Source organism: Sus scrofa, chromosome 9 (genome assembly GCF_000003025.6).
Source record: "Sus scrofa isolate TJ Tabasco breed Duroc chromosome 9, Sscrofa11.1, whole genome shotgun sequence".
Lineage (NCBI taxonomy): Eukaryota > Metazoa > Chordata > Mammalia > Artiodactyla > Suidae > Sus > Sus scrofa.
The window spans coordinates 136066514-136090442 of record NC_010451.4 but is presented as its reverse complement, the minus strand read 5'-3'; the positions used below and the strand labels follow the sequence as shown (position 1 = coordinate 136090442).

Here is a 23929-nt window from a genome sequence, read left to right as displayed (position 1 = left end):
GGGTGAAGGATCTGGCATTGCTGTGACTGTGGTGTGGGCCGGCCACTGCAGCTCCCAATCAAACCCTAGCTCGGGAACGTCTACATGCTGCACCTACAGCCCCCCAAAAGTTGGTTAAAAAGGGTGGTGATACTGATGCAAGTTAACGACTTTAATGCAAAAGTTCAAAACCGCACGTGATGCCCTCCCTATATTCCCTGACCTAAGATCCTGAGTAGGTGTCCTAGACCAAGTAAGGGCTCCACGGGCCCCCAGTCATCCAGGCCTAAATCATATTTGACAAATGGTATCAACTTGATATAGATCGATAAAATGCTATCCGCGGGTGGAGCAAATCAGCAGCACTCCTCTGGAAGAATGTTTGCTGCAGGTGGTACCGTTTACTCCAGCCCTGACTGTGCCCCATGCAGGGAAATGGGTAGACAGACCTACCTGGGTTCTATCCCCAAACCTAGACCAGTCGCCTACCACGTCCTAATTTCCTCATTGAGATAGTCGAGTCGACTAGAGGAAGAAGTCAGAGGAAGACTCGGAGGTGTCGGTTGTGCTATGTGTCACATGAAGACGCGTCATAATATTTGGTCATATGTTATAAATTTCAGTGCAAGACTGTGCCTAAACAAAGACGTATAAAGCACTGGTGATGCCCGAATACCGTTTTAACACGAGATCTAGATGTGGTTTGGTTTGGAGTGAGGATACGGGACAAGCATTTAGACCGGGGAGGTCACGTTGTGTGAGGAGCTACCTGTCACTCTCACAGCTGTTGACATCGCCCCGTCGAATGAAGGACGTTTGCGGCTGTTACTTTTCCGGATTCGTGTGGGTTAGAGTAGAGCACTTTGGAAATTCCTGTCTAATTTCTAGAAGCCCTGGCTCTAAGAGCAAACGATGGACTTCAGGTTCCCGGCTCTGGTGTAAAAGCTCTGGTGTAGACTGAGACTTGAGCCAGCTTCTGAACTTCCTACATTTACTTTTCTGAAAAAAAGGGGAATAATGTTAACTACTGCCTGGGGAAATTGCGTAATTCCTGTTTTACAATGTACATTTACTGATTGCCTAATAAGGATTACTTGAAACTGTGAAATAAATTACTCAGTTATATGTAGAATATTAATAATTTCACAGAAAGATGTTATGAATTGGATACTTTGGACCTTTCCTTCTTCCCTCCCTCCCTCCCTCCCTCCCTTCCTTCCTTCCTTTCTTTGTTTCTTTTTTTGCTTCTTAGGGCCACATTTGCAGCATATGGAGGTTCCCAGGCTAGGGGTTGAATGGGAGCTACAACGGCGGACCTGCGCCGCAGCCACTCACACTCACAGCAACGCCGGATCCTTAACCCACTGAGCAAGCCCAGGGATTGAACCCAAAACCTCATGGATACTAGTCAGGTTCATTACCACTGAGACACAATGGGAATTCCATTTCTCATTTTAATTTTAGGACATACATGTTTATGAAGGGACAATCCCTGAAATCAAATAGAAATAAAAATACAACTATTCCTCTGATAATGTAAATATAATAAATAGAGTGGAAAAACAAATATTCCTAGAAAGTGTATTTAAAAATAGTTTTGTCTGAAATTAAGTTCAGAAATTTTTAAAAATAGAAAATTAATCATTAAACATTATTAAATAGTAAATAAAATTGAGATCTGTTTATATTTCCTGAAAATTGAATTTAAAACTTAGGTGTAAATATTTACAGTTGTTTTTAACTCATCAGACTGTGTCAATTATGTACTAAAGTAAATGACTGCAGGTATATCCTTTGTTATTTTTGATTATATTATCCTATGTAACATGGCAGCCATGGATTTTATGTCCTTCTCTCTCTTAACAGGTGGGAGTTAAACACATTTCCTAGACCATAAAATCCCCATGTACTAGGCAGTTAGAGCACATTTTCATTTACATTTTTTTAATGCCACTGAAACTCTGGTTGAGCCCTCCCGGCCGGCGTGATTGCCCTGTGTCACCTAATGTCCAGTGACATTTACTACTTTTAAAATCAGGCATTTGGATTTAATTTCCACATTTCTTTGTTAGGCTAAAGCATCAAATTCTTTGCATATTCAGACTGAAATTTGACACTTTTTAATATGTTTCGAACCGGCTATGGAAACTGTTGTATTTCTGCTTAGATAACTCTGTCCATTGATTTGTTAATTGATTAGATACCTGTTGAGGTGTTTAATTATATTATGTAAAAAATAAATAGAATGTGCAGGAATACTCAAAACAGTGAAAGAAAGTCTAAGAGATTTATAGTCCAGTCGTTGGAAATAAGCAGTGGATAAATACCACAACTGTACATTTGCTTCATCCTCAGTATGAACCAGTATGAACCATCCTCGGCGTAAGAAATTGCATTTGGCCTCAGACATTTCAGGCCAGAAGATATTTGCATCAGACATGGCCAACGACTGTCCCATGGCTGCTCTCCCTAAACTCTGCAACACGGGGATTTGGTAGGTCCCAGGTGCTTGGCCCTGGACGTTTGAGCTCCTCAAGTCAACAGAGGCACCAAGAGACGCAGGACAGGCCGACAGTAATGGAAACTGAGTTGCTCCTCAGGAAACATGTTGGCCTTAAACAAACTGAATTAATATATTGAGGACAACTCAACAAGCCTTTAACGTAAAGATATCAGAAGCTGTCCTGGGGGCTGAATGTTCCACAGCCTGAATTGAAGGGATTTTACAGTAAATAATAGAGCAAAAATAAAATTGACTATAACGCGGCGTTCCCGTTGTGGCTCAGTGGTAACAAACCCGACTCGTATCCATAAGGATGCGGGTTCAATCCCTGGCCTCCCTCAGTGGGTGAAGGCTCTGGCATTGCCATGAGCGGTGGTGTAGGTCACGGCCAGATGTGGCTCTGATTCAGCCCCTAGCCTGGGAACTTCCACATGCTGGCACGTGAGGCCCTAAAAAAGCAAAAAAAAAATAAACAAAGCATGATTATTTCTAAATCACACTAAAATAATATACCAAATGAATAGTACGGCAGGGCATAAAATGAAAGTCCAATTAGGACTAAAGAAGTAATGGACCTTGAGATTGAAACAGAAAAATGGTTCTTCTCTCCTCTGCTGAAAAGGCAGGGAGTTGGGAAGTAGAAGCATGCTCAGAGCACAGTCTGAGGCCCCCAAAGCCTCAGGTTCTGCGAGCCGGCAGGACCGGGTCAGGGTCTGGACCCCAGCCTACTCATGAAGATGCCAGTCTGCCATGCTGAGGAGTCTGGCTGCTCTGTGTGCAATGGCAGCCTTCGGTCAGAAACGAAATCCATGTTTAGGAAACTCGAGTCTTACGCTCGGGAGGCTGGTTTGGAGCACGGGGCATGAAACAGTTTTACTGTGGAGCAACGAGGGGTGGCAGCTGAAATGCAGAAACGTACGAGCTGTAAAATGCATTTATTCTAGAATAAGCGAACTGCTCTCAACCTGATCATTCAGGAGAAAGGACTGCATCCGCCGTCTGCCGTGTTAGCAGTGGCCAAAGAAGGGCAGAGGGGCAGGTGTAGGAGGGACATCCTGCTGCAAACTGTAGTGGCTGAAGAAGCCGCGTGCTGCTACCAATGGCGCCTCCCGACTGGGCCATCTGAAGCGGCACCTCTGCGCCAGCAGGACACCGCCTACCTCATTCTTCCTCATCGCATTGCATTGCCACATCGGCCTTTTTAAAAGTAATACAACGCAGACTTGGCCTCTTGCTTATTAAAGCAAATAGAGTAACTTGCTAATATTTGCTAATTTGGCTTCTTGTTGCTCTGTTTTTGTCTTCTACATGTTTAATCTATATTTAAAATAATTGAGGCAGTTTTCAATAATGCTTGTTTGAAATAGTATATATTTGGCATGTTTCACCTAATGGACACATTAAAAAACCCACTTCAACATTTAAAATCAAAATAAAATATCAGAGAGTCCCTTGGGGGCTTAGCAGTTGGGACTTGGTGGTGTCACTGCTGCGGCTCTGGTTGCTGCTGGGGCAGGGGTTTAATCCCTGGCCCAGGGAACTTCTGCATGCTCTGGGTGTGGCCAAAAAAAAACACAAAAAACAAAAAAAGGAAACCATCTGAATTCTCTGCAATATTTTGGACATTTTTAAAACATTATATAAATACAACACTTATGGTGGGGGAGTAAAGAGTTTACTAAACTACATTCGTGATGCCACAAGTTTTAAAATGTATGAGAACTCACCTCCTACTGTTTTACTGCACTTAGGAGATGAAGACCTTGAAATATTCAAAGATTGAAAACAAAATAAAGGTAAATTAGTTTCATGATGTACAAACTTGAGGTCAAGGCCGTGTTCGCCTCCCCATCTGTACTGCAAGCCCTGGCACGTGGCCAGGGTGCGGCTCATGTTAGTTACAAGCAGTAATAAATACAAGTTTTGGTAACCATCCAAGGGTTCTGTGAAATGGGAAAGCACTGATGGGTCCGTCCAACAAGGAAATAGCCTATGATGGAAAGAATGAATCTAATTCAAAAATTGAAAATGTCAGATTAGATAAATTCCAAAATCACTCTCTGGCTTATATTAGTTGCTTCACGTTTTCAGTTTATAAGTGTAGGTTGAAAAATTTGAAACATACTTCTTGTAATACATTGGTAAGCATGATTCCAACCCCGCCTCCTGCTTTTTTTTTTTTTTTTTTTTTTTCTTTTCTTTTTAGGGCTGGACCTTAAGTATATGGAAGTTCCCAGGCTAAGGGGTGAATTGGAGCTGCAGCTGAGCCTACACCACAACCACAGCAATGCCAGATCCAAGCTGTGTCTGTGACCTACACCACAGCTCACAGCAACACCAGATCCTTAACTTACTGAGTGAGGCCAGGGATCGAACCCGTATCCTCATTGATACTAGTTGGGTTCTTAACTCACTGAGCCACAACGGGAACTCCCTGATGTCCTTTTTTTAACTGAAATAAATCATTCAACAAAAATTACTGGGTGCTTATGAAGTGGACCTATTTGAATTGAAAGAATTGTGGCTCTCCAGCCACTTTTGAACTTGAATTTTGAGGCTCCTTTTTTCAGTACTATGTCAAAACCATAGTATTTTGGATCAGAAACTTGGACTTATACTCTCCTCTGTTTAAAATGCAGGCTTTGAGGTTATTACACTTATTGGATAGGGCAGTTCATCATCAGTAATCTCAACAGCATGTTCTACGGGAACAGAGGGGAGGAAAACAAAATTCCAGCCTGATACGCTTCACGGACGTGAAGCTCTAAATCTACACCATGAAATAAAGAACCTGAGAGTCACTTTTTTCTTGGACAACAGTGCAAATAACATCATTATGCATTAAGTCTAAGCAGCCTCACTGACCCAAGTTCTGCCCTGTGTTTGGTTATGTATTGTCCTTATGTGGAAAGAGGAGTAAGTGTTTGAAACTGGGGGTGGAGGTGGGGTTACTTTACAGTAAAACGGCCACAGGGCTCCAGCCCTGGGCACGCCTGGGACAAGGGAGGGTCACACTGGTGTAGACAGTCATTTTCCCAAGACATCTCCTGTTTGCCGTCTCCGTGCAGCACAGTCGCAGGTCTCCCGAAATTCCTCGCCCATCCGAGGCCATCGCTGTAACTTCAGAGCTCACTGCCCGCGTCGGGGGGCTGACACCTCCTGGGGAAGCAGGGAGACCCTGGGGCCCAGGGGCTGAGCCGCTCCAGGTGCAGCCTGCCTGGCAGGGAGCGAAGAGGCTGCTTGTAGCTGTTAAGAGACCCCAGGTGACCCACCTCCCGGGGACTGGGGCCATTTGTTGGCAAAATCAGACCTTTATATAATCTTGTCTCCTAGAAATCTACCTCTGGATGACAGAGAGGTGGCTGATATCTAGTGGCCTCAATAAATTAAGTTTCGGGAAGCCGATCACCCCCAAGAGCATCTAATGGGTGTTTCCCCTGAGGAGTTTCTCGAAAAGCTGTGTGCGGAGCCCATATGGCCCAAGATGTTCTTGATAAACAGGATAAAAATGACATGTATGCATATGTAAGTGTCCTGAGGATTCAGCTAGTGACGGCTGTGGGGTTACGGAGGACCTCGATGGGTCAACTTTCTCGTGATGTTCAAAGGAGCCAGTGTTCTAGGCTATTATTCAGACTTTAATGACGAGCTGCTTTCTTCTGTGTGGGTGATTTTGTTTGTAATCTCTGCTCATAGCAGGGAGCCTCCGTGACCTCCCTTCGCTGACCGCTAGTGGACCTCTGACCACAATGCACTGTGCTTTCTTATCTGTGTTGCACCAGAGGCCCAATGTCCATGAAGGCAGGAAACCTGCTTCATTTTTTGTTGTTTTTGTTCTCACAATTATTTGTATCTGATAAATGCTTCAATGAAAATTTTAGGATAAATAAATGCATGGGGAAGAAGCTTTAAAGGCATCAAGTAGTGACGATAGTTCTGCTTTTTAACCCTAAAGCTATTAAAACTACCTGTTCATCAAGGTGCCAAGTACTGATGTGATGGATAGCTGCAGAAATGTTCTTTAACCTTGATCAGATCATCGGGAATGGCACCGGCTTCTTTTACCCAAACGAAGAGAAGCGGAGTTGGTTTGAAAGGGCCCAGAAACGCAACTGCAGGAAGGCAACTGCAGCAAGTCGCCGAGTTCGCGCGACCTTCCGTGCTGTTGCTCTCACATAGTCAGTGGAACTGCCTTCTCCCTCTGCTCTCACACGGTAACTAGTGAGACCCTTCAGCATTTGCCCATGCTTGCCATGGGGGATGGAGGATCCTTCCCAGCAAACACAGGCCGCGGACTGGAGAGCTAGGGTGTCTACCCCGCATGCAGACCGCAGGGACTTATTCGGGAGTTCCGTCTCCTTTAACTCTCCTGCAGAGAAACAAGGGAGCCCCCTATTTTACCACGTGCTCCAGCTTTGTCCACCACGAAGGCAAGCTGTGCTGCCTACCTCTTCCTTAGCTCAGGGGATGATGGGAGTCGTGCTTAGAGGGAGAGTAAAGTAAGTGAAAATGAAATAGATCCGTGCGTCCACTGATGGCCCACGGCATGGGAGCTTTGAATGAACAGAAAAAGTGTGGACTGGTTATCTTTACACCTCCCAAATGACTGAGAGTGGAGATGATAAAAGCAGTAAGTCGTAAGAAGGAAATATTATTTTTATGTCAATTAGATTGGATCTGCCAAAGAGAAACACTATGTGTGTGTGTGTGTGTGTGTGTGTGTGTGTGTGTAGTGTAACAGAATTTAGACAGAACCCCCGTAAAAATCAGTTCCATTATCTTATGATCCATGAATGGGTGCATTATTCCCAGATGTGAAGGAGGATCAGAGACCTCAAATAATCTCACGTGATGGACTCGGGACCGAAAAGAAAGGCAGGTACGCCGCGAGGACAGTGGACAGCACAGCATTTTAATCTGTATCTATAGAAAACATTTATATAAGCTCTCTAATAGAGGGATTATAGAAATACATTTCATATATAATAGTGTACTTTAGTGTACTCACTGTGAAAATAGCACATTTATTTAGAGACGGATTTTACGCCCAAGGTCCGTGTGGATGTTTTGAAACAGATCCATTTCCTTCTCTTGCAGTCATTGTTCCCAAGAAAAGCAAAAGTGCCCCAAATCTGCCATGACTCCTCATCGCGAGTCTCCTCCTTGCGTGGGTGGCGTATGTCCCAGGGTCACCCCGATGGCCCAGGCCAGGAAAGGATTCTGGGAAGCGCCCGGGTCTGGGGGCCCGGTCCCTACATTTGCCTGCACTCGTGTCTCGTGCACATGGCCTGTCGCTCGATCCTCCACGTCCCCTCCTCGTAGGTACAGTGACAGATGGTGCATTCGTCTGTTTTCACCTCTCTTCCAGCTGGGATGACAGCCGTCTCGGCAAAGCAGTTGGGGCCTGAAAAGGAGGAGAGGGTTGTCTGTTACGTGTGTGCACATCACGTACTTGGGTGGGAGGCTGGCCTGACCCTGTGCGTCCGCTGCAGCCACGCTCGTGCACGGAGGGCCGTGAGAAAGCTACCGTTTCGTCGTGCGATGTGCTCCCACTTTTTCCCTGAAATGAAAGCAGTGTTATGTAAAACGGTGAGAAGTGACAATACTGCGACTTTCACCAACAGATTAGTCAATTCAGGGACCTGCTCTGAAGGCCAAACCTGCAATCATTTGATTCAATTAACCCTAAGTAGTCATCGAAAAACCTAGCCGAGACTTTCGGCAAATTAGTCTTCTTAGAAGAGGGTGCAGAAGCAAAGCAAGTGGCTTGAAAGGACACGAATCCAGGGTCACCTCTGCGGCTCTCAGAGCAGGTGTCAACGCTCAGCACACAGGACACCCACCTGAACGGCTCTAGAGACGCTGGTCGCCGGCCCCACCCTGCGCTTCTGATTCCCAGGCTTGGCTGGGGCCAGGGAGTTCGCTTTGATGACCAGCACCCAGGGAGGGCCCATGCCCTGGTCAGGGCCACCCCTGTCTAAGCAGGAATCAGGGGCCCATCATCTCCCGTCTTCCCTGAGAGCTGAGGGTCCCTCGATTCTCAATCCCCAAGAACGACAAACTCCTCGGCCCACAAAGGTGCCACTCCGCATAAAGCAGAGGACGTGGGGAAGTTGGTATCAGAGAGCTTTCCGGTGTGGGCTGTTTGAGTGGTTCAGATGGGAAACTGCTCAGCCTCCACCCTCCTCTGAAACGGGACGTCGGACCTTCCCGCAGCCTAAAGAGAGGCCTGACTTTGAATTGCAGCCTGAGAGACAACCCCAAGGTCAGTTCCACTCTGGTTTCCTCCCTTCTGAGTTCCCAGAGGGCCTGCTCACCTTCCCACTTGCCACGCCTGGGCCCACGGCCTCTCGCATCTGGCGTGGCAGGCTTGGTGGCGGTGAAGTCCCTGCTGCAGCAGCTTTGGTGGGTTGTGGGCCCCGGCCACCTGCTGGCACCTGCCCTCCCAGCCGGGCGGGCCGCCTCCTGCCCTCACCTTGGACGGCGTCCTCAGCTCTGGGAACGCAGCCCCCTCTGCTCCTGGGATGTCCTGATGTGGACACTTGACGCGAGCTCTCTTTTTTCTTTGTTTCTGTTTGTCTCTTTTTCAGAGTCTAATTTCAGGGCTCATTCTCCTTCTCATTCACTCTAATATCCAGCAGGGTGCTTTGCACATTGAGGGCACCCCATAATTGCCCAGAAAACCTGTCCCCTTTGATACAAGTGATCAGGGAGCCTTGCTCATCTCCTCTGCAGAAAATTCTGGATTCAAAATTTGGTCCCACCACTTACTAGTTATGTGATCCTGGACGGAGTGACTTCATTGTCTTGAGCCTTCCTGGCCTCATCTGCAGAGTGAGAATATAATACCTCGCAGGGTCACCTGAGGATTAAACCAGGTGATACACTGCTGCCCTTACGTTATTCAACAAATGCTAGCAAATTCCTATCCTTCTGGCCTCAATTAATCTTTCTATGTCAGCATAGCAGTCACTTCTTTCCATTTTCTTTTTTTTTTTGGCTGTGCCCTCGGCGTGCAGAAGTTCTGGGGCCAGGGATTGAAGCCGTACCACAGCAGTGACACCACCAGATTCTTAACCCACTGAGCCGTCAGGGAACTCCCCATGTATAGTAGTCACTGCCAATGAGTTTTTAGTATTATTAATTTATCTCTTTACTTTTTATATCACGGTAGGACTTTGGATCTTTCTTTTTCAGTGGTTTGTGCCCATGGTCATCTTTATTTTTTTATGGTCAAATTATCAAATCCAGCTAGCGAGGGGCCCGGACTCCAGGCTGTCCCCGTGTCCTTCACGCTCTGCCACGTCCAGCCTCTTCCATGTCTGAACATGGCATATGGACCCCCATTTATTTACATTTCCCTTCTGTCTTTTCACCAGTGTTTATAGTGTTGGCATTCTGTTCCTGTTTTGTTAGAGTTACACCTACGTGTGTCATTTTTTGACCTTATCTCAAGGGTAGTATGTTTTTAATTTCCATTTTCATAACATTCATTGCTAGTAATGCAAATGCGTTGGTTTTAGTGTGTTGAGTTTGTGTCCCGTGGTCTTGCTGAATTCTATTACTAGTCGTAGACAGGTTTTTTTTTTCTTTCAAGTTTCTAGTCTTTTCTGTGTTAACAGTCATGCCATCTGCAGATAGTGACAGCTTTATTTTTGCTGTTGTTTCTCCGCCTTTTGTTTCCTTTTCTCGTGCGGCCTCGAACTTCCGGTGTGGTGTGGATACTCTCACCTGTTCCTGATCTCAGGGGAGCGAAATCAGCTACGGCCTTTTGTAGACGCTCTGGATCGAGGTGAGGCAGTTACCCTCTGCTCCTCGATTGTGAGAGATTTTGTCACGAGAGCCTTTGAATTTTGTCAGATGCCTTTTCTGCATTAAATTGATAAATCAGGTGATTTTTCTCTCTTGAACCTGTTCATGTGGTGGTTTACATTGGTAGATTTTTAAAATAATCTTCATTTGAGAGCAGTTTTAGGTTCACAGCAGAACTGAAGTGCAAGCACAGAAACTTCCCGTACACCCCTCACCCCACGCGCCAGCAGCCTCCTCCGACAGCAACACCGGGCGAGTGGTCCGTTTGTGAACTCATGACCTACATGGACACGCTGTCCTCACGCAAAGTCCCCCGTCAGCATTAGGGCCCGCTCTTGGTGTTGTCCCTTCCAGAGGTTTGAAGATGTAAACGGCATAGCATCCACTTTTAATCTGTCGTCTTTCTATTTACAGGGGGTTTCTTGCAGACAACATATAGTTGGGACGTGAGTTTTGATACACTCTAGTTCTGTCTTTTAGGTCATTTACCCGAAAGTGATTATTGATATCTTTGGATTCCTATTTATCACGTGTTACCATTTTCTGTTTGTCTCCCTTTGTCCTTAGTTTTGTCTTCCACTATTTTTCTCTCTTCTTTTTTAACTTTTTTCCGAATGTTTATTCTAGAGTTTGCAATATACACTTACAACTAACGCGAGTCAACTTTCGCGCTACCTAGTGTTTCATACAACACTTCGTGAAGAGTGTGAACAATACTAAATAATGACGAAGCATCCTAAGCTCTGTTTCCCATCCATTGCGTCACTGCTTTTCACTTCACTTGTTTATGAGCATAACAAGGGTATCTGTCATCTGTCTACAAGGCCGCATACACTTGGATAAATGGTTACTTTGAATAAACTATGAGCTAGTATATCAGCTAAGAATAAGCAAAGTAAATGTTTTCGTCGTGCCTTCACGTACTCCTTCTCCACTGATCTTCCTTCGTGCAGATCCAAGCTCCTGACCTACATCATTTTTCCTTCTAAAGTTTCTTCTAATATTTCTTACAAGGGAGGCCTACTGGCAGAAGAACCCTTCAATTTTTGTTTATATGACAAACGATTTCATCTGCCGTTTTCAAGGATAATAGAGGGACAGAATTCTAGCAAAGCTGTTTTTTTCTCTCAACACTAAACATCTCACTCCATTCTTTCCCCCCTTTTTTTTTTTTTCTCTTTGTGACTTTTTTTAGGGCCTCACCTTCGGCATATGGAAGTTCCCAGGCTAGGATCTAATCAGGACTGTAGCTGCTGCCGGCCTACACCACAGCCACAGCAACGCCAGATCCTTAACCCACTGAACGAGGCCAGGGATCGAACCAGCGTCCTCATGGATCCTAGTCAGATTCGTTTCTGCTAAGCCACGATGGGAACTCCTCCATTCTCTTTCTTTGCTTGCAGGTTTGCCAAGGAGAAGTCAGATGTAATGCTTACCAGCCATGGTGATGGATCGTTAACCCACTGTTCCAGGGTTGGGGATTGAACCAGAGCCACTGCGGAGACAATGCCAGATCCTTAACCTGCTGTGCCACAGTAGGAACTCCTTAAGTTTTAAAAGTATGAATTTAATTTCCTTAATAGCTTTCACACAAATTATGTTTCATATTGGGTAAGTTGCAGTAGCTTATATTTTTCAAGGGGTCAGTTCAAAGTTGGTAAATTATGTGTGTAGAGTTGTCGACAGTATTTATTATTCTATTAATTTCCGTGGAATCTGTAATTGCATTGCCTGTTTTATTCCTAAATATTAGTAATTTGCATCTTCGCTATTTTTTTTCCTTTGTATTGTAGGGGTTTATCAGTTTTGTTGGCCTTTTAAAAAATTATTTCATTAACTTTAACAATGGACCTTCAGTTTTCAATTTTATTGATTTTTATTCTTTACTATTTTATTTTTCTAGTAGTTCACTTTTCTTTTTCTAGTTTCTTGAGTTGATGACATAGTATTGATCTGAAAATTTTCCTCTTGTCTAATGTAACCATTAAGTTCCATAAATTTCCCTTTCAGGTCTATTTTCTCTGTGGCCTCATAAGTTTTGATGTGTGTTAGTTGTATTTTCATTTTCATGAAATATTTAATTTTATAGACTTGTAGCCCAAGAACCAATAAAAAGCTTGAGGAAAAAGCAGCATATATGATAACTTGCTAAACTAAAATATAAGTAAGTTACCAAAAGAGACTCCTGCCATGAAAAAGCAAATTCTGGTCACTATAATTATTCAGTGGCAAAGAAGCCTTTCTATAATTTAGCTTCATTAGGAAGTAGGGGGATAGAAAGAAACTCTTTCTAATCTTGATTAATTAATCTAATTAAAATATCTCGCTTTCATGTGTATATGGCACTTTAAAAGAAATGTGAAGCACACAGAAGAATTTTAGAAATATGGAAATGAGCTTTGGAGGGATAAAACATTAGTCCAAGTCACAGGTCTCATCATTCATTACTGATACATTAAATTATATTGATCTGCCCTGGCTGTTATTCAAGGACCCTCAGGCTAAAAAGGGCTACTTTCAAAATGAACACAGCCTGTAATTTCTTCCTGCCTCAGGAACAGTCGTTCCAGTAGACAGTGGGCAGGCATTGCTAAAGTGAATTTCCTGCGCTATTCGGGCGTCAGGGCAGAGTCCGCAGTGTGGAGGCTGCCGTCACCTCAGCTGGGCCCCAAGAGCGTGTGAACCCCTCTCCCTCTGACTGACCCCAGAGCGTCAGAAGAGCTAGAATGAGGCCCAGCACAGGAACCGGGGCCGGCTGGCGGAGGGACGCAGGGCCACCGGCCTCCACATCAACTCTCCCAAAATGCAGAGTATGTGTCAGAACCCAGCTTTGCCCTCGTTACCGGGGTGGGGGGGGGGTGGTGACAAATGCTGCTGCCGTATCAGGAAACAGAGGAGGCTGCAGCCATCCAGCCGTCCCGGGCAGCCGCCCCCGGTACCCCAGTGAGCCCTGAGGGGACACAGGATGGGACCAGGAGGCCGCCACCCCCAGAGAGGCCCTGAGGGCCCCAGGATGAGAGCACCGGACGCCGGCCCCAGACAGCCGAGGTGCAAGTCAAAGGGACGACTCCAGTGAGCCCGGACCCTGGCATCGTCCTGCGCACAGGAAAACGCCAAATGCATTAGCGTGAGATGTCTGGTTTTCTTTCATTAACGGTGATCTTTTGATGTTCTGACTACCTGGTCTGTGTGGCAAAAACCCCTTTACCTCCTGGTTCCTCTTTGCCCTCTTTGGCAAAGTCCCTTAGAGCTCCCTGACAGGCTGGGTCCTGGACTTAAGTCCTCCGTTTTGTCTGCCGAATAAAACATAATTCTCTGAGTTCCCATTGTGGTTCAGTGGGTTAAGAACTCCGCATTGTGTCTGTGAGGACGCAGGTTTGATTCCTGGCCTTGCTCACTGGGTTAAGGATCCAGCATTGCCACAAGCTGTGGCGTAGGTCGCAGATGCGGCTTGGATCTGGTATTGCTGTGGCTGTGACACAGGCCTCCGCTGCAGCTCCCATTCGACCCCTGGCCTGGGAACTGACATCTGCCACAGGTTCGGCCCTAAAAAAAGAAAACAAAAACAAAGCATGATTCTCAACTTTCAGGTCACACAGTTTTTTGCAATAGCTGTCAGCACAATCCAGCCCATAATAGGTGCACTCACTGAGTGCCAGTAAATTAGGTTAAACCGTACAAACTCCAAAGCAAGCCTGATCCTGCTATGCCATTTGTAATTAAGCATTCCTCCTGGCTGCCCTGTGTCCCCAGTGGACCTGCCTGTCCCAACGACAGCCCTCAGTACCCCCATGCCCTTACCCAGTAGGAAACCCCTGGGGTCAGGAGCCACGACGAGGTTGCAGTTTCATCTCAGTGTATATAGCACTGCCTGCAGCACAGAGCTGAAGCTCAGGACAGGTACAGCTGAGTTATGATTTTAGATGAAAATAGAACTGCCACAGCCACATTGACAGGTAAATTGCCAAGATGCTTTAGATGTTCACTAGGAGTAGTCAAAGCCAGGAGAAGACAGGGGGCAATAAAGAAAGACCTAGATGGGTTCCGGGGGATATACCTCCTCCTCCTTCACCAGAGACTGAACTTTGAGGAGGAGCCCAGCCCAGCAGGATGCCAGGGCAGTGAGTGTAAACCCACGCAGCAGGAGCCCAGCAGGGCCAGCATTTGGCTTCTAGGTCAATAATACTTCTGCTCTGCCCCATCTTTTTAGCAAACCCTGCTACTAATTAATTTGTTAACAGCATTTTTCAATTTCAACTTTTCAATACAGTCCAGTTCTCAGTCAAATTCTCCAACTTTTCTTTATTTCTTTCTTTCTTTTGGCTGCACCTGTGGCATGCAAAAGTTCCTAGGCCACTACAGAGACAACGCCAGATCCTTAACCCACTGAGCCACCAGGGAACTCATCTCCAACTTTTCTTCTGTCTTCTTGAGCATGTTAATCTGTGACTTTAAAAACCTTTTGTAATATTCACCATTTCTTGATAATGTGTAAGTCTATTTCTCATTTTCTATTTTGCTTTTCTCTTGGTTTGGGGGTTGGGTGGTATTTTCATGGATTTCCTAGCATCTCTTATTTAAATGACAGATAGTGTGAAAGATAACATTATATGGGCTCTGGACGGAGCCTTCTGGCTGACAGAATATAGTAATCTGGCTCAGAATGAAGTTCAGGCTTTGTTAGGGCTGGTCTTGTCCCGGGAGCCCTCTTTCCTGGGGCACAGGCTCGTCAGGTCTGGGTGAAAACCCCGCCTGCTTGCTGGGTTCCTCCCCACTCCCTCCTGAGCACAAGCTCCAGCCTCCCCCCTGCACCAGCTGCTGCTTTTTGTTTGGCTTCTGCCTGTCTTGCCTGGCACATGGCGGCTGTGGAGACTGCAGATGCCTGGAAGGAAAATTCCATGAAGAATTTTGGCCTCACTTCTTTGCGGTTGCCTCTTCTTAAGTGCAGCTTCCCTGTTAACTCTCAGCTGCTCTGGTGGCCCCAATGCCGACTTCTGGCTCCCAGCTCAGCCAGAAGGCTACCACCCCGGGCTTCATTTTTTAGGGTGTTATCTATCCCTGTTCCAGAACCTGCAAATGCCCCAGGCAAATGTGGAGCAGTGAAGATGGAGCTTAGCTCAGTGAGCCTGCCTTCTCTCTGCATCAGCCATTCAAGTCCCTTTCTCTCTGATATCTTCAAACAAGTTTTTGGAAATGCGTGTCTATTTTATCTAAACATTAGAGCTGATCTCAATGAGGGGGATTTTTTTCATACACTCTATCATGGTGTGAATGAAAAATGTTGCTTGCCGTATCACTACACAGAGGATGCTGCAGCCCTCAATCTCTACAGCAACCCCAACAGTGCAACCCGAGGGGGCTCAGGGCAGAAAAGAACAGGACACCTGCCCCAGAAAGCTGAGATGCATATCAAAGCAGTGATTTCAGTGAGCCCAGGTCCTTGCCTCTTCCCATACCTAGAAAAGTGCTAAGTTCACACAAGCTTCCAAGACTGAAAAAGGAAGAAACAGAAATTATAAATAGACAAGTACTAAAATTGAAACTGTGATAAAAAAAAATTTCCGTAAAACAAAAGAGCAGGACCAGATGGCTTCTATCAAACATTCAGAGAAGAGTTAACACCTATTCCTCTGAAACTCTTCCCAAAAACTGAAGAGGAAGGAACCCTCCCACACTCATTCTGTGAGGTCACTATCACTCTGATACCAAATGCAGATGAAGATGACACACAGAAAAGAAAATTACATGCCATTATCACTGATGAACATAGATGCAAAAATCCTCAACAAATTTTTAGCAAACCAAACCCCAACAATACATTAAAAAGATCATATACCATGATCAAGTGGAATTTATCTCAGGGATGCAAGAATTCATCAGTATCCACAAATCAACCAGTATTATGCACCACATCAACAAACTGAAGAATAAAAACCATATGATCATCTCAATAGATGCAGAAAAAGCTTTTGACAAAATTCAACACCTATTTCTGATAAAAACCTTCCAGAAAGCAGGCAAAGAGTGAATCTATCTCTGCATAATAAAAGCCATATATGACAAACCCACAGCTAACATCATTCTCAACAGTGAAAAGCTGAAAGCATTTCCACTAAGATCAGGAAGAAGACAAACATGTTCATTCTCACCACTGTTATTCAACATAGTTTTGGAAGTCCTAGCCATAGCAATCAGAGAAGAAAAAGAAATAAAAGGAATCCACACTGGAAAAGAGGAAGTAAAGCTGTCTCTTTTTACTGATGACCTAACACTATACATAGAAAATCCTAAATCTCCCAAGGCAACAGAAATAAAAGCAAAAATAAACCAATGGGACCTAATCAAACTGAAAAGCTTTTCCCCAGCAAAGGAAACCATTAAAAAAAAAAAAAGGCCCCCAATCTCAATATTTAAATTTATAATAATAAATGTTTATAAAGTGCTTATTATAAGAACCAAGAACTATTTAAGTGTATTCCTGTATGATTCAAATAATTCTCAGAATAAATCTGTAATTTATAACCTAAAAAAAAAAAAAAAAAAAGACAACCTATGAAATGGGAGAAAGTAGTTTCAAATGATGCAACTGACAAGGGCTTAATCTCTAAAATATACAAACAACTTATACAACAGCCAAAAAAACCAACAACCCATTTGAAAAATGGGCAAAAGACCTAAATAGACATCTCTCCAAAGAAGATATACAGATGGCCAACAAGCACATGAAAAAATGCTCAAGATTGATAATTATTAGAGAAATGTAAATCAAAACTGCTATGAGGTACCACCTCACACCAATCAGCATGGCCATCATTAATAAGTCCACAGATAACAAATACTAGAGAGGGTGTGGGAAAAAGGGAACCCTCCTACACTGTTTGTGGGAATGTAAATTTGTACAGCCATTATGTAAAACAGTAGGGAGGTACCTCAGAAAACCAAATAATAGAACTACCATATGACCCAGCAATCCCACTCTTGGGCATATATCCAGACAAAACTTTCCTTGAAAAAGACACATACACCCATATGTTCATTGCAGCACTATTCTTGATAACTAAGACATGGAAGCAACATAAATGTCCATTGACAGATTAGTGGATTAAGAAGATGAGGTATAAAAAGATAAAAACAACAACAAAAAACAAAAAGAGTTCCCATCGTGACACAGCAGAAGCAAATCTGACTAGGAACCATGAGGTTGTGGGTTCAATCCCTGGCCTAGCTCAGTTGGTTAAGGATCCAGCATTGCCATGAGCTGTGCTGTAGGTCACAGACACAGCTTGGATCTGGCATTGCTGTGGCTCTGGCGTAGGCCAACAGCTGTAGCTCTGATTTGACCCCTAGCCTGGGAACCTCCATCTGCTGTGAGCGCGGCCCTAAAAAGACAAAAAGACAAAAAAAAAAAAAAACCCAAAACAAACAGATGTAGTATGTATACACAATGGAGTACTACTCAGCCATAAAAAAGAACAAGATAATGCCATTTTCAGCAACATGGATGGAACTGGACTCTCTTGTACTAAGTGAAGTAAGTCAGAAAGAGAAAGACAAATACCATATGATATCACTTATATCTGGAATCTAATATATGGCACAAATTAAACTTTCCACAGAAAAGAAACTCATGGACTTGGAAAACAGCCTCATGGTTGCCAAGGAAGAGGGGGAGGGGGTAGGGTGGACTGGGAATCTGGGGTTAATAGATGCAAACTATTGCATTCGGAATGGATAAACAATGAGATCCTGCTACATAGCACTGGGAACTATATCTAGTCACTTGTGATGGAGCATGATGGAGGATAATGTGAGAAAAAGAATGTATATCTGTATGTATGACCTGGTCACTTTGCTGTACAGTAGAAAATTGACAGAACACTGTAAAGCAAATAATGGAAAAAATAAAAGTCATTTAAAAAAAGAAAATCCTAAAGATGCTACCAGAAAACTGTTAGAACTCATCAATGAATTTGGTAAAGTTGCAGGATACAACATTAATACACAGAAATATCTGGCCTTCCTATACTAACAATTCAAGACCAGAAAGAAAAATTAGAGAAACAATCCCATTTACCATCACAACAGAAAGAATGAAATCACTATGAATAAACCTACCTAAAGAAACAAAACTCCTGTACTCTGAAAACTAAAAGACACTGATGAAAGAAATCAAAGGTGGCAGGAGTTACCACTGTGGCAGAGTAGGTTAAGACTCTGGAGCATCTTGGGTCGCTATAGAGGCATGGGTTTGATCCCCTTCCTCGTGTAGTGGGTTAAAGGATCCAGCATTATTGCAGCTGCAGTGGAGGTCACAGCTGTGACTCAGATTTAATATGCCATGGGTATGGCCGTGAAAAAAAAAAAGAAATCAAAGGTGACACAAATGATTACGCCATGCTCTTGGAAGAATAAAATTGTCAAAATGACTATACTACCCAAGGCAATCTACAGATTCAGTGCAATCCCTATGAAGTTACCAATGGCATTTTTCAGAGAACTAGAACAAAGTATTTTCAAGTATGTATGAAAACACAAAAGACCCCAAATAGCCAAAGCAATATTGAAAAAGAGCAATGGGACTGGAGGAATCAGTCCCTGATTTCAGTTTATACTACAATGCCACAGTCATTGAAACAGTATGGTACTGGCACAAAACAGAACTATAGATCAGTGGAAGAGGATAGAAAGCCCAGAGATAAATCCAATCACCTATGGTCAATTGCTCAATGACAAAGGAAGCAAGAATATACAATGGAGGAAAGACAGTTTCTTCAATAAGTGGTGCTGGTAAAACTGGACAGCTACATGTAAAAGAATTAACTTAGAACATTCTCTAACACCACACACAGAAATAAACTCAAAATGGATTAAGGATCTAAACGTAAGGCCAGATACTATAAAACTCCTAGAAGAAAATGTAGGCAGAACGCTGACATAAATCACAGCAATATCTTGTTTGATCCACTGCCTAGAATAATGAAAATAAAAATAAACCAATGGGACCTAATTAAACTTACAAGCTTTTGTGCAGTGAACAAAACCATAAACAAAACAAAAGGACAACCACAGAATGGGAGAAAATCTCTGCAAATGAAGCAACCAACAAGAGATTCATCTCCAAAATATACAAACATCTCATGGAGCTTTATATGTACATATATAAAACCCTATCGAAAAATGGCAGGAGATATAAACAGACACGTCTCCAAAGAAGACATCCAGATGGCCATCAGGCACAGGAAATGATCAATATCTCTAATTATTAGAGAAATGCAAGTTAAATCTACCCTGATGTTTCGGGTTTGCTCCCTGGCCTCGCTCAGTGGGTTAAGGACCTGGTGTTGCTGTGGCTGTGGTGTAGGCCAGCTGCTACAGCTCTGATTCAACCCCTAGCCTGGGAACCTCCATATGCTGCAGGTGTGGCCCTAAAAAGACAAAAAAAAAAAAAAAAAAAAAAAAGGTCTGCAAACAAATGGTGAAGAGAGTATGGAGAAAAGGGAACCCTCCTACACTGTTGGGAATGTACCTTGGTGCAGCCACTATGGAGGACAGTATGGAGATTCCTCAAAAAAAAAAAACAAAAAACAAACAACAACAACAACAACAAAAAAACAGAACCACTGTATGATCCAACAATCCCACTCCTGGGCATATATCCAGAGAAAACCATAATTCAAAAAGATACATGCACCCCAATATTCACTGCAGCACTATTTAAATTAGCAAAGACATGCAAACAACCTAAATGTCCCTTAAAAGAGGAATGGAGAAAGAAGATGTGGTGCAGGGAGTTCCCACTGTGGTGCAGTGGAAACAAATCCAGCTAGTATCCATGAGGATGCAGGTTCGATCTCTGGCCCGCTCAGTTGGTTGAGGATCCAGCATTGCTGTGAGCTGTGGTGTAGGCTACAGACATGGCTTGGATCCTGAGTTGCTGTGGCTCTGGCGTAGGCTCGCCGGTGTAGCTCTGATTCAACCCCCAACCTGGGAACTTCCATATGCCGCAGGTGCAGCCCTAAAATAAACCAAAAAAACAAAAAACAAAACCCAAAACAGAAGCTGTGGTACATATATACAATGTAATATTATTCAGCCATTAAAAGAATGAATTAATGCCATTTGCTAGAAAATAGATGGACCTAGAGATGGTCACACTGAGTGAAGTAAATACAACAGAGAAGAACAAACAGATTATGACATCACGTATATGTGGGATCCAATAAAAAAGGATACAAAACATTTATAGAAGAGAAACAAAATCTCAAAACCAAGCTTAGGATGATGGTAAGTGAAACCACTGGGGAGAGGGAGGAACCTGGGAATAACATATACACGCTACTGTATAAAATAGATAATTAAAAAGAACCTACTGTAGCGCAGGAAAATCTACTGAATAGTTTGTAACAAACTGTATGGGAAAAAAGAATGGATATATGTATATGCATGACTGTTTCACTTCGCTGTACACCTGAAACTAATACATTGTAAGTCAACTCTACCCCAATACATTTTTTTTTTAAAAAAAGCTCTAAATTCATTAACTCGAGAGGTCTATTTTTCTTTAGTTAACAGTCATCTTTTGATGTGCCCACTACCAGGTCTTTGCTGCAAAACCGCCTACGCATCCTGGCTCCTCCCCGACCTCCGCAGAGCGGTCCCTCGGGGGCAACAAGGGAGGCTGAGTCCTGGGCTTTGAGTCTTCAGTTTTTGCTGCCAAATAAAACAGAACTCTAAACTTTTTTTTTTCCTTTTTATGGCCACACGTGGGGGTATATGGGTTGAATCATGCTGCAGCTGCCGGACTGCACCACAACAGCAGCACTGGATCTGAGCTGCATCTGTGACGTACACTGCAGCCTGTGGCTATGCCGGACCCTTAACCCCCTGAGCAAGGCCCGGGATCAAACCCGCACCCTCACAGACACTATGTTGGGTTCTTAACCTGCTGAGTCCCAGTGGGAACTCCTAATTCTCAAATTTCCATTGTGCATTTTTTTTTTCCAGTCAGCACCAACAATTCCCAGAGGAGACAGAAGAGGATGAGCAGCCCTGTAAGAGAGCAACGTCCCCTGTAAACGCTGGGGAGATGTTTTCAACCGTTGGGCAAGTAGCGATGTCGACTCAAAGGTGTTACAGCTTTATTGGTCCCCAAAAGTCAAACCGCCGGTTATCTCATTGAGCAATCTCATATATGCACCCCCTTCCCAAATGATTCTGTGCGTCCCTGTTTTTGAACGAGCTCTTTTGTCTTCCTGATGTTCTGTCATTAGCAAATGAAGTACAATTTTGTATTTGCAGTCTATCCATGAATGTAAAAACATATTTTATAATTTATATGAGTGTTCAACTTCATCGTTTATAGAAACACATCTGACCAGCAATGACTAGGATAATGCATCACCTTACATGCGCTCCTCCTTGTTAGGCACTCAGAGTTCTGCTCGTCTTTCTTTATCCTTTTTGTTCCTAAGGGTTTTTGCTGCCAGGTGGGAAAACTGAAGTCTAGAATATTCACACTACGAAATATTAGACCTTGGAGGTCTTTCGTTTAGGGTCCCTCCACGCACAGATGGGAAAGTTGAAACCTAGGAATATCAAGAGATTAGAATTGAGATCGTATATCTGATTTTCTCTTGCAAAACATGTGTTTGTCTCTCAAACATTTCTGGTACAATCAAGTAGGCCAGCTGGCCCTCCGATTTCAAAATCGCAAGCGTGAATGACGACCAAAAGGCACCACTTGTGGCCAAAGGCCGACTAAGGCTTCCTGAATTAAAATAGAATTCAGAAGCATAGTAATCAGGTTTTTCTTTTACGTTTTTAGAGGTCACTGTGGAAAGGCGGCGTAGCAGCTCCTGGGACACACTGCTGGTTCTTGGGGGAGCAGGCAGGGGCCACAGGGATGGCCCGTGAGGTCCCCACACTCCATGCAGGCCCCACCCTGCAGCTGCTGCCCGGTTCCCTCCCCTTCGAAGGCTCTGGGACTTCATCCTTCGAGGGACCCTTCTAACGCCCAAGCCCCCAGATTGTGCCAGCCTCTCCTGCCTTCCGCTGCAGTCAGGACTTCCCTCAGACCCCCACACGGGGCATGAACATCCAGTTACCTGGGGAAATAAAGACTGGTGTTGATGCCAGGCAGTTTAGAACTTGAGGCCATCTTACTTTGTTAGTTAGATCCAGCTTCATTCACTATGATGGCACAGCACCAATTTTAACCTTCAAAACAGAAGCCTAAGTAGCACCCTGAAAAAAATGAAGAAAGTGCAACTCCAGAAAACAGTGCCTTTCCAAATTCCATTAATATATCTATGGACAAAAAAGTCACCTGCCATTCCAGTAAACAGCACATCCTGGGGCCATCGGGCCATCAGCCACTGTGGCCGTCCCTGGACGGTGTGCCCTGAGAGGACTCAGGATGGAGAAAAACGGGGCGCTGGCACCTGAGAGGGTGCATATCAAAAGGATGATCTCTCAACCAGCCCAGACTCTGGCATCTTCCCATACAGAGAAAAGCACTAAAATTGTGACTTGCGATGTCTGGGTTTTGTGATTAGAAGTAATGTTTTGATGCTCAACTACATGCTTTCTGGTTTGCTTCCCCCGGCCCCCAGCAAAAGCATCCTGGCCCCTCCCTTACCTCTTTGGAACTGTTCCTTGGGGCGACCTGAGAGGCTGCCTTCCTGGGCTGTAGTCCTCAGTAAGGCCACCACATGAAACACAATTCTAACTTTCAGTTTTCATAGCCAAATAGTCACCTGAGACAAACGCAAGGTCAGGAATGACCACAATCACAAAGTAAACGTGTCGAGATCAGAAACGGGACCACCGCGCTGCACCCGCAGAAACAGAAGGTACACCTGCCATCGCTATCTGGTCCCACTTGCAATTATTTAATGTCAGCTTCTTTAAATTTAAAAAGCTGAAGCTCCTCTCAGTTATTAGAAAACTTTTCAGAAGCCTGGAAAAACTGGGATGTGTGAATCTTCTTTACAGCTGCAAATTTTACAAAATCTAAATGCAGTTTGCGTACTTCATGTGAGCGTCTAGCGTCCAAGTTGAAATGTCCTGTGTGTATACAATACCCATCAGCTTTCAGAGATATAGTACAAAAAAGTATGTAAAATTTAAAATTAATACTTAAATTGACTACGTGTGGCAATGATAATATTTTGGATGTACTGTGTTATATCAAGCCTGTTATTGCCTTCATCTCATCTGCTGCTTTTTATACGCAGGCAACAAGACAGCCAGCCTGTGGCACAGCCCAGCCACCCAGCGTGGAGGATGGGCTTCTGTGCCTCCTCCCTGGGCTCCTGGATCCATCAGTGCCCCTCACACTGAGCTCGAACAAAGGCCGTGAGGCTCTCATTAATTTCGAAAGGTAAGCCTTGCCATCCAGAATCATGGTACGAATTAGGAACTACCTGTCATCCTAATAAAATGTATTGAAACCACAGTTTTCTCGTCTTCTTCCACACAAAACTCCTCTCTGAACAAGCACTGGGTCCAGGACACCTGGGAGCAGCTGAAGCAAAAGGCCACAGAGCTGACAGCCTGGATCACCACGAAGTTCACACGAAGAGCGGAGAAAAGTAAAGCCAGGAGCCCCTCCGCGTCACGTGCACGGGGATTCAC

At 44.2% G+C, this 23929-nt stretch overlaps 1 protein-coding gene across 1 annotated transcript in view; it reads right to left on the bottom strand.

Moving 5' to 3' along the window:
- The window catches only part of VWC2 (von Willebrand factor C domain containing 2), a 100256-nt gene continuing 83700 nt past the window's right edge, over positions 7374–23929 (bottom strand). Inside the window, exon 3 of the mRNA XM_021063907.1 lies at positions 7374–7886. Within this exon, the coding sequence (XP_020919566.1) occupies positions 7735–7886 (152 nt within the window). The 3' untranslated portion in view covers positions 7374–7734. The remainder of the gene's footprint in view (positions 7887–23929) is intronic.